General features: G+C 46.7%; 1 protein-coding gene across 2 annotated transcripts in view; it reads left to right on the forward strand.

Moving 5' to 3' along the window:
- Positions 1–5,293: 5,293 nt before the first annotated feature.
- CREB3L2 (cAMP responsive element binding protein 3 like 2) overlaps positions 5,294–13,532 on the forward strand; it is an 85,198-nt gene continuing 76,959 nt past the window's right edge. The window contains exon 1 of one of the 2 annotated variants that reach the window (XM_051784764.1): positions 5,294–5,497. In XM_051784764.1, coding sequence (XP_051640724.1) covers positions 5,390–5,497 — 108 coding nt within the window. In that variant the 5' untranslated portion in view covers positions 5,294–5,389. The remainder of the gene's footprint in view (positions 5,498–13,532) is intronic. The other variant, XM_051784763.1, reaches the window with a different exon arrangement.

The raw sequence follows: 13,532 nt of genomic DNA on the forward strand, positions 1-13,532 counted from the left end.
GCTTTGGAGCTTGGGAGCTGGCTTTCCACTCCAAACTCAGAGCAGAAGTAGCAGAGTGGATTCCCTCTGCCACTCACATGGAGTGGCCAGAACTGCTAATCTCTGCCCCTGGCTCAAGCTGGAGACGGCCAGGCTAGCACAAGGCGTAGGATTAGGTGACAGCAAAGAAAAATATTTGCTCAAGAGCTGAGTTTTCTTGCTTTTCCAGTTCTATTTAAAGTAGCTAGTACACTTTTAAAGATTGACCTGGTAAAAAGGCTTTGAGCACACACTGAAAAGCAGTGCATTATTTTGAGTGTTCATCACAACTTGGCAGTAGGGTAGATTTTCACAAAGGATTCTGCATTACTTATAGACTCAGTTACAGCAAAAATAACCAGTGGCAAAGGTGTGTTGTGTGTTCATCTCTTATGTCTGCGTTGTTGCTATGAGGCAAAGTTAATCTGTAACTTAGGTTTTGGTTATGAGAAAATCCAGTGTGAAATCAGCATTCCTATAGCACCTGGGGTCTTTTGGCTCTTCATGGCTAGGTACCTGTTCTGCAAGGAAGTGTTACAGAGTGGAAGTAGTATCACCTGAGTGAAGTACAGCGATTCTTTGTGACTAGGCAATGAGTATTTTCCCACACTGTCCCCTGGAAAATGCTTGCCTATGTTAAACTCTCGTGTAAACTTGATTAGGCAAACCCTGAGTGCTTGCATCAACCAGGACATTCAGAAGTGTGTGACCTTAACAAGGAATTTATTTTACATATCTATGGAGATGATTGGAAAAGATGAAAAAATAGAGGTGATTTGTTTTTAAAATGGCAGCATATTCGCCAAGTAGTTGGAGCATTTCTTAGCAGCTCTGAGACAGAGTTATTCTGGTCTGCAATGCAGCTCCATGGCACTCAGTTATTTCTGTCAGCTTGGTCTAAGGTGTAGGAAACAGGCTTCTCCTGTGTTTGTTTCTGTGGCTGGTTTGAGGAACACAGTGTAGGCATTGTGCCTGTATCACACAGCAAAGAACACTCTCAACTGTGATTCTCGTTAATCTGCAGAAATTGCTCTGCAGGAATTATGAACCATACAACAGAAGTAAGAGAGGATGCTTCAACCAAAGAAATCAAGTCCCACTTCACTGAAATAGCCCTCTTGTTACCCTCTGTGGGGCTGAGGGAGTTGTGTCTGTGTTCCCAAATAGAGGTCACACTTTGGTTAAAGACCAGCAGTGCCTGTGGGAGCCCATGCAGAGGGGCCATGGATTGCAAAGGCAAGAAAGCTAAATCAGTGATTTGAGAAGCTCCTGGGTACAAGAGCAAGGAATGTTCTGGTAAAGTGGAACTTGTGTCAGTGTACCAATTATGTGGGTTTAGTAGTAGGCTGTCTTCAGTATTGGCTATCCCATTTCCATGAGTATTCATGTCAGAAAAGGAATAAAATGCCAGGATTGTGGGAAGAAAACTTCACTATTCTCAAGCACACCTATTTTTAACTCTGAAATTTCTGTGGTGGATGCCTTTTTGCCAAGAAGTTGAGCGTGTCTGTATGTACAAACTAAGACTTGGTGTCTATTTATCTTGGCAATGGTGAGCTTCTCTGCACAGCAGTGTGATATAGAACTCACACAAGACATTTTCTTTGTTAGTGCATTACCAGGTACTGGGTAGTGTAAATAATGTGTTTGCACAACACTCAACTTTCACAGGCTTTCTTCAGAAACATCCTCTTGTGGGAAACATGTTAGTGTGTGTGAGATTTTTCTTCTGCTTGCTGCTTTAAGTCCCAGGTAAAAAAAAAATGAGCTCGTTACCATACTTGGCCATTTCACAAAAATCTCCAGCAACTACTGTGACTAGAAATTGGTTGCATGGTCGTTCTGTGTGTTCTTAGTCCTAAAGTTTGTGCCCTGCACTCTTTAAGACGTGCTAAGTTGAAGAAACCACCTCTAACTGTGGCTATTTTCTGTTGCTTTCAGGAGATTTTTATTGGGAGCTGGTCAGAAATCTGGCAATTGTTATCTGTGGGCTCTGTTGCTATTTGTTCTTTTCATGCTGGCTGGCTTCTCAAACTGATTTGAACAGAATGCCTTTAGAAAATGGATGATTATCTTGATCCTGGTTGTCACAACTCAGGAAAATGTCACCTGTAAATATTTAATGAGCCTTTGTGCAACTGACCTGACTGAGAACTGAGTAATGATGCAGTTGCAGGAGTTGTGGCTTCTGTAACCTGGGTCTGCAAGGAAAAGAGAGCACTTTTCCTCTGTCAGGCTTTGTATTGTTGCTAGCTTTATTCTTTGATATTTTAAGTAAGTGGTGTTTTTTTGGAGCTCTGCCTTAACAGCCTCCTCTTTCTTAGCTAGCTTGTTTTGCTGTGTAGGTTTTTTTGTTTGCTTTTCTGCATGGGTTTTCTGCTCCTTGCAGAAAGGGGACAGAATACTCAGTAAACAAAAGCTGAGCTCTCCTCTCTCCTACTTTTGCAGACAATAACCCCCCACCCACCCTTTTATCATCTTTTAGATTTTTTTGTCAATTCTTGCACTGTTTCCCTGTGCTGGAGAGTGAGTTCAAACCCAGTTCAGAAGACTCTGGTGAGGAAAGGGTCTTACACAAAAGAAAACATCAAAATGCTCTCAGATGAGTTGGAACTTAAAAATACTGCCAAAGCTGCTCTAAGAGGAAAGTAATGAAATGTGGAGAAACAGCTCTGATTTTCAGCAGGCTAGTAACAATTGAAATCCACAACTTAAAATCCTCCAAGTAACATGGGAAAAAGTTAGGATAGCTGCATCTGTATCACATTCTTACTGATTTTGTGATGCTTTTCACAGTGCCTGATTTCTGGTGTAGTGTCAGTCTGTGAGCACATTGGACTGCTATCCCATGTATTGTATCAGGGCACTGAATAATTAATATTCTCTGAAAGGATTAATTCCCTCCACTCTTGTCTCATCCTTCTTGGTGCCCTGTACGTGCTGCCCATTCTTAGCAGAAACTTGCTAATGCAGATTTTGTTTCCCAAGAAGAACTTGTGCTGCAGCACAAACACCTCTTTGTGGTCTGTCTGCTCTTAGTTGCCACCATACGAAGCAAATACATCGTATCTCCTTACAAAGTCTCAGGTAATTGTTTCAGAAATGTTGAAGCTCAGAAATAACACGTAGCCTTGAACACTAATTTTAATAATCTGGCAAGCAACCTGCCCACTTACCAATATCTACTCACCAGCTACTGGTATTGTGGCTTATATTTATATTGCAGCCCCAGAAATGGGTAGTCTTTGTGTATCAAAATATTTCAGTGAAAGTCTTCCAGGATGCTCCTGAATTCTCAGGAGCACTGTGTCCCATAGTGCCAGCCGTGCCTCAGTGCTACAAGAGAGAGCCCGTGGGGAAGTGCAGAGGGGAGAGAGACACAATTTTATGTGATGCTGGAAGAGAGGAACCCATTGGGAAAAGCAGTGCATTGTTTACCCAGGATGCCTAACTTCCCATGAGTTCCTTTCTTCCTTTAGGCAAGGGGGAATGACAGTATGCATGTGTTAGACTGAGAAAGTTCAACCCAGTATTCTCTGTCGAATACCAGTCCTTGGGAGCCCCTTGTTCTCATCATGTTCAGCAAACAAAGCTGCAGTCACCCTGTCAGCACCTTCTTCTTTTGAGGTGGCTTTTATTTTGTTGGCTTACAAGGCAAACATGGGTCTTCCTTTAGACTTCTCATGTGGGCAAAACACTAATTTGGTGCCCCAGCCCAAAGAAATTATCTAGTCACAGCAGTGATTTTAGAAGGATCTAATGTCAGAGTGATGGAGAGCCTTTTGTTAAACAGATTATCACAAGGCCACAAGGGCTTTGAAAGTAAGAACATGTCCAGTGCAAACACGGAGGCTCCTGGATAAGGAACTGACCTTTACAAGTTTCACAATCTGCATCTCTGGACTGGCACAATGAAATTGCTTTGACAACAGTGCCTGGCAGTGCCAGGACACAAGTTTGTACCTCTGGTTGGGCTTGCCAAAGTGGTAGGTAGCAATTCAGGTGCTGGTAATTTGGCTTTAGATGTTTTCTGTGCTGCTGAGGGCAAATACAGGACTGTCTTATTTCAGTGACCTAGAACAACTCACCTTTGTAGGAGATCTCTGGTTGGGGCAGTTAAGGATTTTTCCTTCATATTTTTAAACAGTGTAGCGCTTTAAAAAAAACAAACTTGTTTTTTAATCAAACTACACAAGATTAATAAATCTTAACAGGACAACCCTGATTAAATCACTATTCTTCTTTTTGTTGCTGTTGTGCCTGATGGGTGCTGGGAAATCCCTGTGACTCTGTTTTCCTCAGCGGGGAAAGTCTGTGCTCTCCTTAGGGAGGACTGGATCACTTGTGCTGCAGTGATCACAAGTGCTTGCTCTGTGGGGGAATGGAAGTGGCCTGGCACAAGAGGGGAAGCCTAAAAGGAGGTCTAGGAGAGAGAGAATGCACCAGAAAATCCAGGTATGGTTCCTGCACAATGCAATGTGGAAATGCCAATTATGGTTGACCTGACCCACAGCAGACTGCCCTGAGCTGCTCCAGGAGCTGCAGAGAAGCATGGAGGAACTCTCAGTTTTTTGGAATTGTAAATATTTGGCATCTTCCATTTTTGAAGAACAATGAAGTGTCATTGTTACCTCAGCTTGGCAGGAAAGCGAGTCTTAAAATACCAGAATTTCCCGTCACTGGGATTATTTTTACTGCCCGGGGATGAGCGCCCTGGGAAGGATCTCAGGCAGACGCCAAGAGCTGGCAAGCGCAGCTCCTTGTAAAACTCCTAGTTTTCACCAGGTGCGTTCTGAGGTGTCTTCAGTAAACAGGTGAGCTCTGTGCTCTTGCTGCCTCCTTTCTCGCTGGACCGACAGCGCAGGCGGCGGGTGGTTGCAGACCGTAACTTCTCTAGCGCTGCCTGCGGCCCGGGGCCCGTGCGGGGGATCCGATCCCGTCCCGTCCCATCCCAGGCCAGGATCCCGGGCAGCGCCACGACCCCGCCCTCCAGGCCCGGCGCAGTCTTGTCGCTGCCCCATTGGCTGACGCGCCCGTCACTCCCGCCGCCCCCGCCTCGCCATTGGCCGGGCGGGGCACGCCCACATTCCACAGCTGGAGCCGTTCGCGGTCCCCGCGCCCATTGGCCCGCGGGCCCCGGACCGGCCGCGCTGCTCGGCCCCGATTGGCGGGCGGGGCGGCGGGGGCGTGTCCGGGAGGGGGCGCGGCCGGCGGGGGTGACCCGCCCGCGCAGTCCCGGCCGAGCGGGGGGCGAGCGGCGGCTCCGCGGCCCGGGGCAGCGGCGGGGGCGGGCGGCGGGGCGGCGGACGGACGGACGGACAGACCGAACGACCGACTGACTGCCCGGCCGGCAGGAGTGTCCGCGGCCACCATGGAGGTGTGCGAGAGCGGCGGGGAGCAGCCGCCGCTGCTGCACTGGGACCGCAAGCTGAGCGAGCTGTGCGAGCCCGCCGACCCCGACACGCTGCTGAGCCACACGGTGAGGAGCGGCGGGGACGGGGGTGGGATGGCTGGGACGCCCCCGTGGTCGGCCGCGTCTGGGGGGCCGTGGCGGGGTCCCGGCCGGGGGAGGCGCTTTTGGCCAACAGGTGCTCCCCGGGGTCCCTCGCCGTGACCGCCGCCCCTCCGGCGCTGGTGCCCCCGGGCCGAGGTGCCCCGGGCAGGCGGTGGGGTCCCCTCCGTCCCGGGGTGTCCCAGCTCCTCCCGTCGGGGGCTCCCGGCAGCCGGGGCTCCCTCTGCCCCCGCGGCGCCGCCGCTTCTCCCGGGCACCCCTCTGGAGCCGCGGGACGTGTCTTCTTTTCCAAGGCGAGGCTCTCCCGGCACCGTCCCGCTCCTCCAGGGCAGGAAGGAAGTGACAGAAGTTTTGATGTTTGTTTTTTTGTGTTTGTTTTTTTTTTTTTGGCTGGAATCCCCATGTTTTGACTTGCGCAAAATGTATATTTAGGACAGTCCCGAGGAAATGAGTCTTGTTATCTCTGCCCTGTGGTTTCTCTGATTATCTGGGAGGTGTTTCGCAAGTGATACACTTTTATAACGTTATAAACCTTTATAACGCTGTGTGGGTGCGAATCCTAAGTGGAAGTGAGCCGGAGCAGTTTGGGACAGCAGCGTGGAAGACTCTTCCAGCCCACTGTTTGTGTGAAGCACGAGCCAGCCAAGCTTGGCGTGGCCGTCGAGCACGTGCACGGATGGAGCCCCACAGGAACATGGTGGTGGCGACTGGATCATGGCAGCGCCCAAGGAACGGCGCTTGGCAGGTGCTGGTGTGTGCTCTGCGCTTCTTCCTTGCGCCGAAGAGAGCGATGTGCAAGTACAATCCCGCGGAGAGGGGCCAAGCCCTTCTCGTGGGAACAGCGGTGATCCCATTGCACGATGGGCGCCCTGCGGAGATCTTGGTGTTAGTCTTGTAAGGCAAACAAGGAAAATCTTGTTTGTTGTGTGTGGTATGCGATAGCCTTACTGATCCGAGATCACGTCCATCACAAGCTCCAAGCCTCATTTCAGCAGGAAGCAAGCCTGCTGCACGCTTGACTGTCTTTAAACGTTGTTTGGCTGCTTTTTCTCTGAGAGTTCTTGGGCTTTCTTGCGCAATGTGTATCTTCTGGTAGATCCGGGGAAAAGGAATTGTATGTTACGGTGGCTTGGGGTTTTTTAAAGAGGCAGCTGGAACACTTAAAAATGGAAAGCTCTTCCACTGAACAATTGTTTCCTTGAGTTTTTTCATTATCAAGAGGAATGTTGTGAATGAAATGGGAGGCTCTTTGGAGAGTGTTCCTCTTCAGATTTATGGTTGTGGTGGCATACTTCCTTCTGCTTTGTTTGGATCTTTGTGACGGGAATGGACTCGTCACTCTTAACTTTAGTCTTCTTATTTATTGTTTTCTTCTTTAATTAATGCCCTGAAGGAGACTTTATACTTGGTATAGGACTTGTGGCTGTGGTGACATGGATATGTGTATTTTCTGCCCTGTTTCAAGGAGCTTGAGACTTGAGTTTAAGCATGTCTTGACAAAGAAAATGTTCTGGCTATCTGGTGGATGGAAGTGTGATGCTTTTCCCTTTGCTGTTTTCAGGTTTTATTGGGGATTTTCAGCTTCAAGTGCTATGATGATGAGTGTTTTGCAAGGGACAGTGTGTAGCCGGGTCTGCAAAATTTTGGGCTGTGACCACCTTTGTTTGGAGTAGCACTGCCATTGATTTGTGTGGTTGTCTTGTTTGATTGTTTTTTTGGAGTTTAAGACTTCTTTAGAGACTCTCTTGAAGTCACATAAAAAGTGTGGGATCAATTTCTCTTTTTGGTTGTTTTTGGAATTCATCTGAAAAAAGTTTCAGCAAAAACAATCCAACTAAAGGCTATTAAGTAGGTGTAGTGAGGTATTATGATCTTTAAAGGAGAAAAAAGTTTTATGAAATTCACATTCTCTAGAGGAAAAAAAAAACCCACACTTTTGCCTGTTGAACAACTTCTTTTGTGAAGTTGCCCTGCCATGTGGAGGAAAATACTGTGCTTGATATCACGAAACACAAGATCTCTATTTACCTCTAGCCAAAACTTCATAAAATCATTTGAAAAAACCAAAGTAAACAAACAGGCTCTCTAGATGAAACATCTGTTCTTCTCCTGGCTTATGCTTTCCATCTGGGAGGACTGGTTTGACCCAGCTGACTCTGCTGTGTTTGTAAACTTACTGCAGGGTATTTCTGAAAAGACTGTGGTGATGGAGGAGACTCTCCTATGCTCCCTGTACAGGAGTGCCCACTACCTGTGCTGTCATCCTCATGGCTGTGGAACACGTACCCTGTGGAATCCTATGGTCTTTGCCCACTCCTGGGATGTCTCTTAGCTGGATGTGCAAATCTGCATCCAAGGGAACTTCGGTGTGGGCTAAGGAAAGGTGTCTGAGTCAGTCAAAAGCCCTAAGAGTGTGAGCTGGACTGGCAAGGAGGAGAGGGATAAGATGATGATCATGTTGACTGAGGGGAGAGCTCACAAGTAGAAAGAAGGATCAGTGTTGTTCCACAGTCAGACCTGTGTGTGCAGACTGGTGAGGGTGAGAATTCTGTGCCAACTGCCTTTTGTGTATTTTAAGTTAAAATTTAACTTTCTTACAACCATAAAGGCTATTCCTGGCTCTGGTTGATTTGACGCTGGCAGACAAGTGTGAAAATACGCGTGCACTGAAAAACTTGACCTCTATTTTAAACTTTTCCAGCCTGCCTTAATTACCAGGGCTGAAATCCAACCTCCTGGGGATTTACATTTCTCTTTAAGAGCTGATGATTTCACCAGTGCCTGAAGCTGTGTGAGGAGCCATTCCCTCACTCCTCTGGTACTGTCAGTGATGTCATTGGCTGTGCCTGGAGAAGGTGGGACCTTGAGGAGCTCAGCTCTGCTGTTGGCAGGCAGCAGTCCTTGAGGTGGCTCATTAAAGTCCTCATAGTTTATAGTACTCACCTGGATGCCAGATAGCTTTAGAGCATTTATTTTTCCAGAGTGGCTTAGTTTCCCATCCAAGAAAAGGCTGAAAGGTTTCCCAGAGTTGTGTTCATGGCACGTGTCACGTGTTCACATTATCTAATCTTCCTATGCGCTGTAGCTTGTTGTGATTGTATGTTGGTAACGCTGTACACAGGCATAGTGTAAGGCATTATTATTATTATTATTATTATTATTATTATTATTATTATTATTATTATTATTATTATTATGTGCTTTTTAATTTTCCTGGTGACCAAGCAGAAAGAAAGCACAATGCCTGCCACTGCCCAAGGGGAGCAGAAGCGTGGCCAGGTGAACTCTTGGGCTTCTTGCTACCGCCTTTACTTTCCATAACACGCAGGCAGGCTTGAACTGGGAGAGCTCTACTTGTGGCCATGGGTCTCCATTGGAGTTGATTTGTGGTTGGACATGGCCCAGCTGGGATGGCATCTTCAGTGACAAGTGCCAGATCTGGTGCAGATGGATAAGTGTGACAAACACGCTGTGACATGCCAACTACCTGTCCCATTCCTGGATGGAGGATGAAAGGCAGATGGTTCTTAGGAGCCCTTGACATTTAAAACTTCCTTATTTAATACTGAGGATGCAGTCTTTTCCTCCCTCCCTGCCCCCCCTTTTTCATGGTTATTTTAACACATTGGCCACTGCTTCCAGATGGTAACAAAATGCAGCCAAACAGGAGCATGGCTGTGATCTTGGCATGGCAGATGTAGAACTGCCACTGCCCTACACATATGTGGGGACAACAGCTGGCTTAAATATTTAGGACTAAATTCCTAGATGTCATGTCCTGAGTGTCTTGATGAGTAGTTAACTGGAAGATGCTTTAAATGCTGAGTAGCCCAAATTTTTTATTCTTTAAAGAGCTGACTATTGAACCTGAAACTCATATCAAAAAAATGAAGTTACTCAAATATTATATTGCTGAAGCCGTTGTCTGAGCAGTGTTTGAACTCAGTGAGCCTGTTGCCATGTTGTTGGTGATGCTGTGGGCAGCTTAACCCTGGAATATGGGTGTAGTGCAGGTTGGGATGAGTGGAGGAGGCTTTCTGGGCCTCAGCTACCAAGTCTCCCTGCAAAAGCAAAACCAAAGCGAGCTGCCCATGAAGGCTAATCGTCAGAGTTGTTATCATCATGTAAGATGAGCTCAGGAAACTTTGGGCTGGCCTTTTTTCCTCCCCATAAGAAGCCTCTGAACCTCATCGGGAGCTTGCCCAGTGACTCATTTCCTCGGCCACAAAAACGACGGTTGCCGTTACTTCGTGTTTCTAATGACTTCTGCAGAAAAGCTGCCTCTGAACGAGCTGCCAGGGATTGCCTGTAGTTTTCGGTGTAGGGCAGTGGCAGCTGTTAATTTAAATGGATGACAGCGCTTGATTTTTACGGTCTGTGTGTATTTAATTAAAAGTTGGGTAACCACAGCATGTGTAGATGTGGAGCTGGCTGTATCTTATTTTGTGGTGGCTGCATGTAGCCCTCTGTAAAATCTGGTGTCAATATAGTTGTATCCAGTTTTCATTTCGTTTTGGTAAGGGAGAGAGCTACTTCATTTATTTGAAAGCAGGGTTTGGTCTGTTGCCTACTAACCATAAAGCTGAAATCTCTTGTTCTTTCTTCTCTGTACACCTGCATACGGAGGACAGGACAGCTGACTTTAGGTGAAATATTTGTGCAGTCAGTACTTGAAAGGATTTTGCCAAAATCCTCCAGTAAAGAGGAAAAACGAGAAAGTGAGACTTTCAAATAGTTGTACACGTGCCATGTACGAAGCAGTAGTGTTAAATTTTGTCATTGACTGTCCATATTAAAAAAAATTATCAGCATCACAATTGATGAACAGCAGAATTAGTTGTACTCAGTGCCTTGCACTGAAAGCCATCCCCCCCACCCTTGCTATCTTCCCAAATTTAAATAAGAAAGTCATTCCAGGTTGCCAGTGTACATGTCAGGTACTTGTAATGGCTCTAACTGATCTACAATTCCTCTAAAAGCTGAGATAAACACAAGTAGGAGACTTTGAAACTTTACCCTCCTGTTTTCTGACAGTTAAAATTAGAAAAATGGAGGTATTGAGTTGCTGGCTGGTTTCATTTGGACTGGCTGTAACTGTATAGTGAAGTGCTTCATCTGCAGTGAGGACAGGAGCTGGAAAAAATGTTAGTCTGTCCTGGGACTGACTTTGAAGCATGGTAGATAAGATTGAGCCAGCATTTAATGCACAGACCTAACTATTTATTCTTTTTCCTAGTGGACGTGACTGATCTGCAGTGTTCTCTGTAAATGTTTCCTTTGGAAAGCCAGCCATTACACATGGAGCAGGTTGTGCACGATAGCAGGAGCAAAGGAATTTCACTTATGGTGTTACCAGACAGGGTTTTCCTGTGTCTGGAGCTGTTGAACTTATCTACAGGGAGGGTGGGAGCCTGTGCTCTTTGCAGGACTTTGTGATGTGAAGAATCCCTTCTTCGAGGTCTTTCATATCTGGGGCTAAGTAAGTTTTGCCTATCCTGGGATGGGGACTAGTTTTTCATTAAAGGAGTCTCACTTTTTAGCATCATCTGTGTCTGTAGAGGAGGCTGGTCTGACTAGCTGCAGATCCTAGGCAGGGATATGCAGTTTGATTTGATCTTTTTGTGTCCCTCTTGCTCACTGATGCACAGTTCATTTGTGTCTTATTTCTACTCCTCTGCAAGTCTGCCTTCATGCTTTTGCTTGCACACTGTGAGATCAGATTGTCTTCATGCCAGCTGTGACAAATAAAATAAAAATAAATATAAAATAAAACAAGGAGGCCTTTGAGCAATGTGCCACCAGCTCTGACTGTCTCTTAGCTTGTCCCTGCATTTTGCTGTGTGGCTCTCACCTGTACCACTGCCCAGCAAATCCAGTTTATGTCTGGGCTGTCTGACAAGTGTGAGAGGGAAGTACCCACTGCAGAATAAAAGTGCCTTAGGAGCCACTGTGTGCAGCAGTACCATGCTGTGGTGACACAGGACAGTGCCCCTTGTCTTGGGGAGCTTGTAAGCTTCCCTTAATAGGCTTTTTTTTTTTTTTCAGCGCTAAGCCAGAGGGGGTGTGCTCAGCTCTGTTACAGCAGGAGCAGGGGGATGTCTGTCTCATGGATTAGTTCCTGCTCAGCGTGTCTGCCATGGTCCTGCTTGTGCAGGGGCTGCAGACCAGCCCAGGACTGTGAGCAAGGACTGAGGCACCCAGCTCGTGCCATGCCTGGCTGGCTACTCCTCCCTCCAAAGAGCTGTGTGGTCTGTACCACTGTGGGCTTGTTTTCTCTTGGTCCTTCAGTTGACAAGGCAACTCTAAGGCATGTGGTTGTTGCTTTGAAAGTGAAGATGTGGTGCTTTGGGAGTAGCCCCCTGCCTCTGATGGGGCAGCTTTTCTTGCTGACTTCATACTTGCAGATAGATGCTGCTTTTCTGTCCTGTATCCAAATGCTGGTTATCATCAGGCTCTGCTGTCCTTATTTCTGTCTGTATACCTTCCTGCATTCCCAGAGGTTGTTTTCCAGTCACTTTGTAATACTTGATTTAACCATCCATCCTCTGTTTCCTCTGTCTTGGGCTGTTTGTCTCCCTTTTGGAGAAGGAATGTTTTGTGGGTGAGACTTTAGCAATTATCAATAGACAGTCAGGGTGTTTAACCTGGCTCAGTGGCATTTGTCATAGGCTGTGTTGGCTGCCTACCCTGGGTTTACAGGGTCTTCCCTCTAACTCCTACAATTCCCTAGAGCAGCTTGCTTTTTTCCGAGGGAGATAGGTTCCTGGTGGGTCCCTGAGGGGCACTCTCACCACAGAGCTCTTCTTCTGTGTTTTCAGGAGGGCACATTCTTTCATGCTGTTGCTCCCTATTCATCTCTCTCTGAATCATGGAGACTGTCTGGATGCCCTTTGGCTGTGTTTTTTTTCTGGGTGACAAGACCTGACAGTGCAGTTCTGCACCTGGATGTAACCGCAGGCTGTCGTGGCAGCTGGCTGGGAACTCAGCCAGGTGTAAAGTGACTATTTTTTTGTCAGAAATTAGCTTTCAGGGGTATCAGTTCCCTGACACAGCTTACCCTGTAGGCAGCCTGGGTACTGCTGCTGACATGAGGGGGCAGGTAGGAATGTTTGACTTGGGAAGTGGTGGTGGAACGGCATTTTGAGCTAAAGGAATGTGCAGTGGGAATAGTCAGAGTAGCTGTGTGGCTTGTGCTTAGATGTAATCCTGATGTGTGCATGTGTGTATTTATTTGATACCAGTAGACTATTATTTGGATGTCACTGGAAAGAAAGGGGACTGCCTGGAGGAGGGAGTTGTTCAAGGATCAATAGGAAAAAGGTTGTTTGATAAGAGTGTGGGTACATAACAAAGGAATGGACAGACCTGATGTTCAAAGAAGCACCAGTGTTGAATTGGTGGATGGTACCACCACCCCTCCACGATGTTGAGTGCTGTTGAAAAGTGGGCCCTCTCTTGGATGCTAAATTGTTTATCTTATATGAAAGTGAAAGAAATGGTATGCAAGAAATAAACCTGGCTTAGGGCCACAATTTTGCTGGCAAGTACATTACTCTTCAACTCCACCCAAGTGAGTAATAGGCAGTACAAAAGACAGGTCAAGAATGGTGGGGTTTAACAATGCAGAGCCAGGGTGGGCATTGCACTTGCTGTCTCCAGTCTGAGATGCTGAGCTGTTCCTAGCAGGGCCTGTCATTCTCTCTGTCTGTGAGCTGCCAAACGTAGCTCTCAACTGCAGAAAAGAAAATCAGTGAATGGAGTTGTGTCAGTGCTAAATGTGTGCAGGAAGTGTACAAATGCTCTATCAAATAAAGAGCATTCCCTCTTTTGAGGGTGAGTTGGGAAGTGGAGAAGGCAATGTGAGAAAATAAAGTCCAGTTAAATGGGATAGACCTGAATTACTAGAGCAGTCTCCATAGCTGCCATCTCTCCAAATGTGTAGCTGAATAGTGCCAGTGACCTCTCTGTGCCTTCACTGTGTCTTGGAAACTACTACTTTTTT

Source organism: Manacus candei, unplaced genomic scaffold, assembly GCF_025592945.1.
Source record: "Manacus candei isolate 608988 ecotype Guabito, Panama unplaced genomic scaffold, ASM2559294v1 h1tg000018l, whole genome shotgun sequence".
In the NCBI taxonomy this organism is placed as follows: domain Eukaryota; kingdom Metazoa; phylum Chordata; class Aves; order Passeriformes; family Pipridae; genus Manacus; species Manacus candei.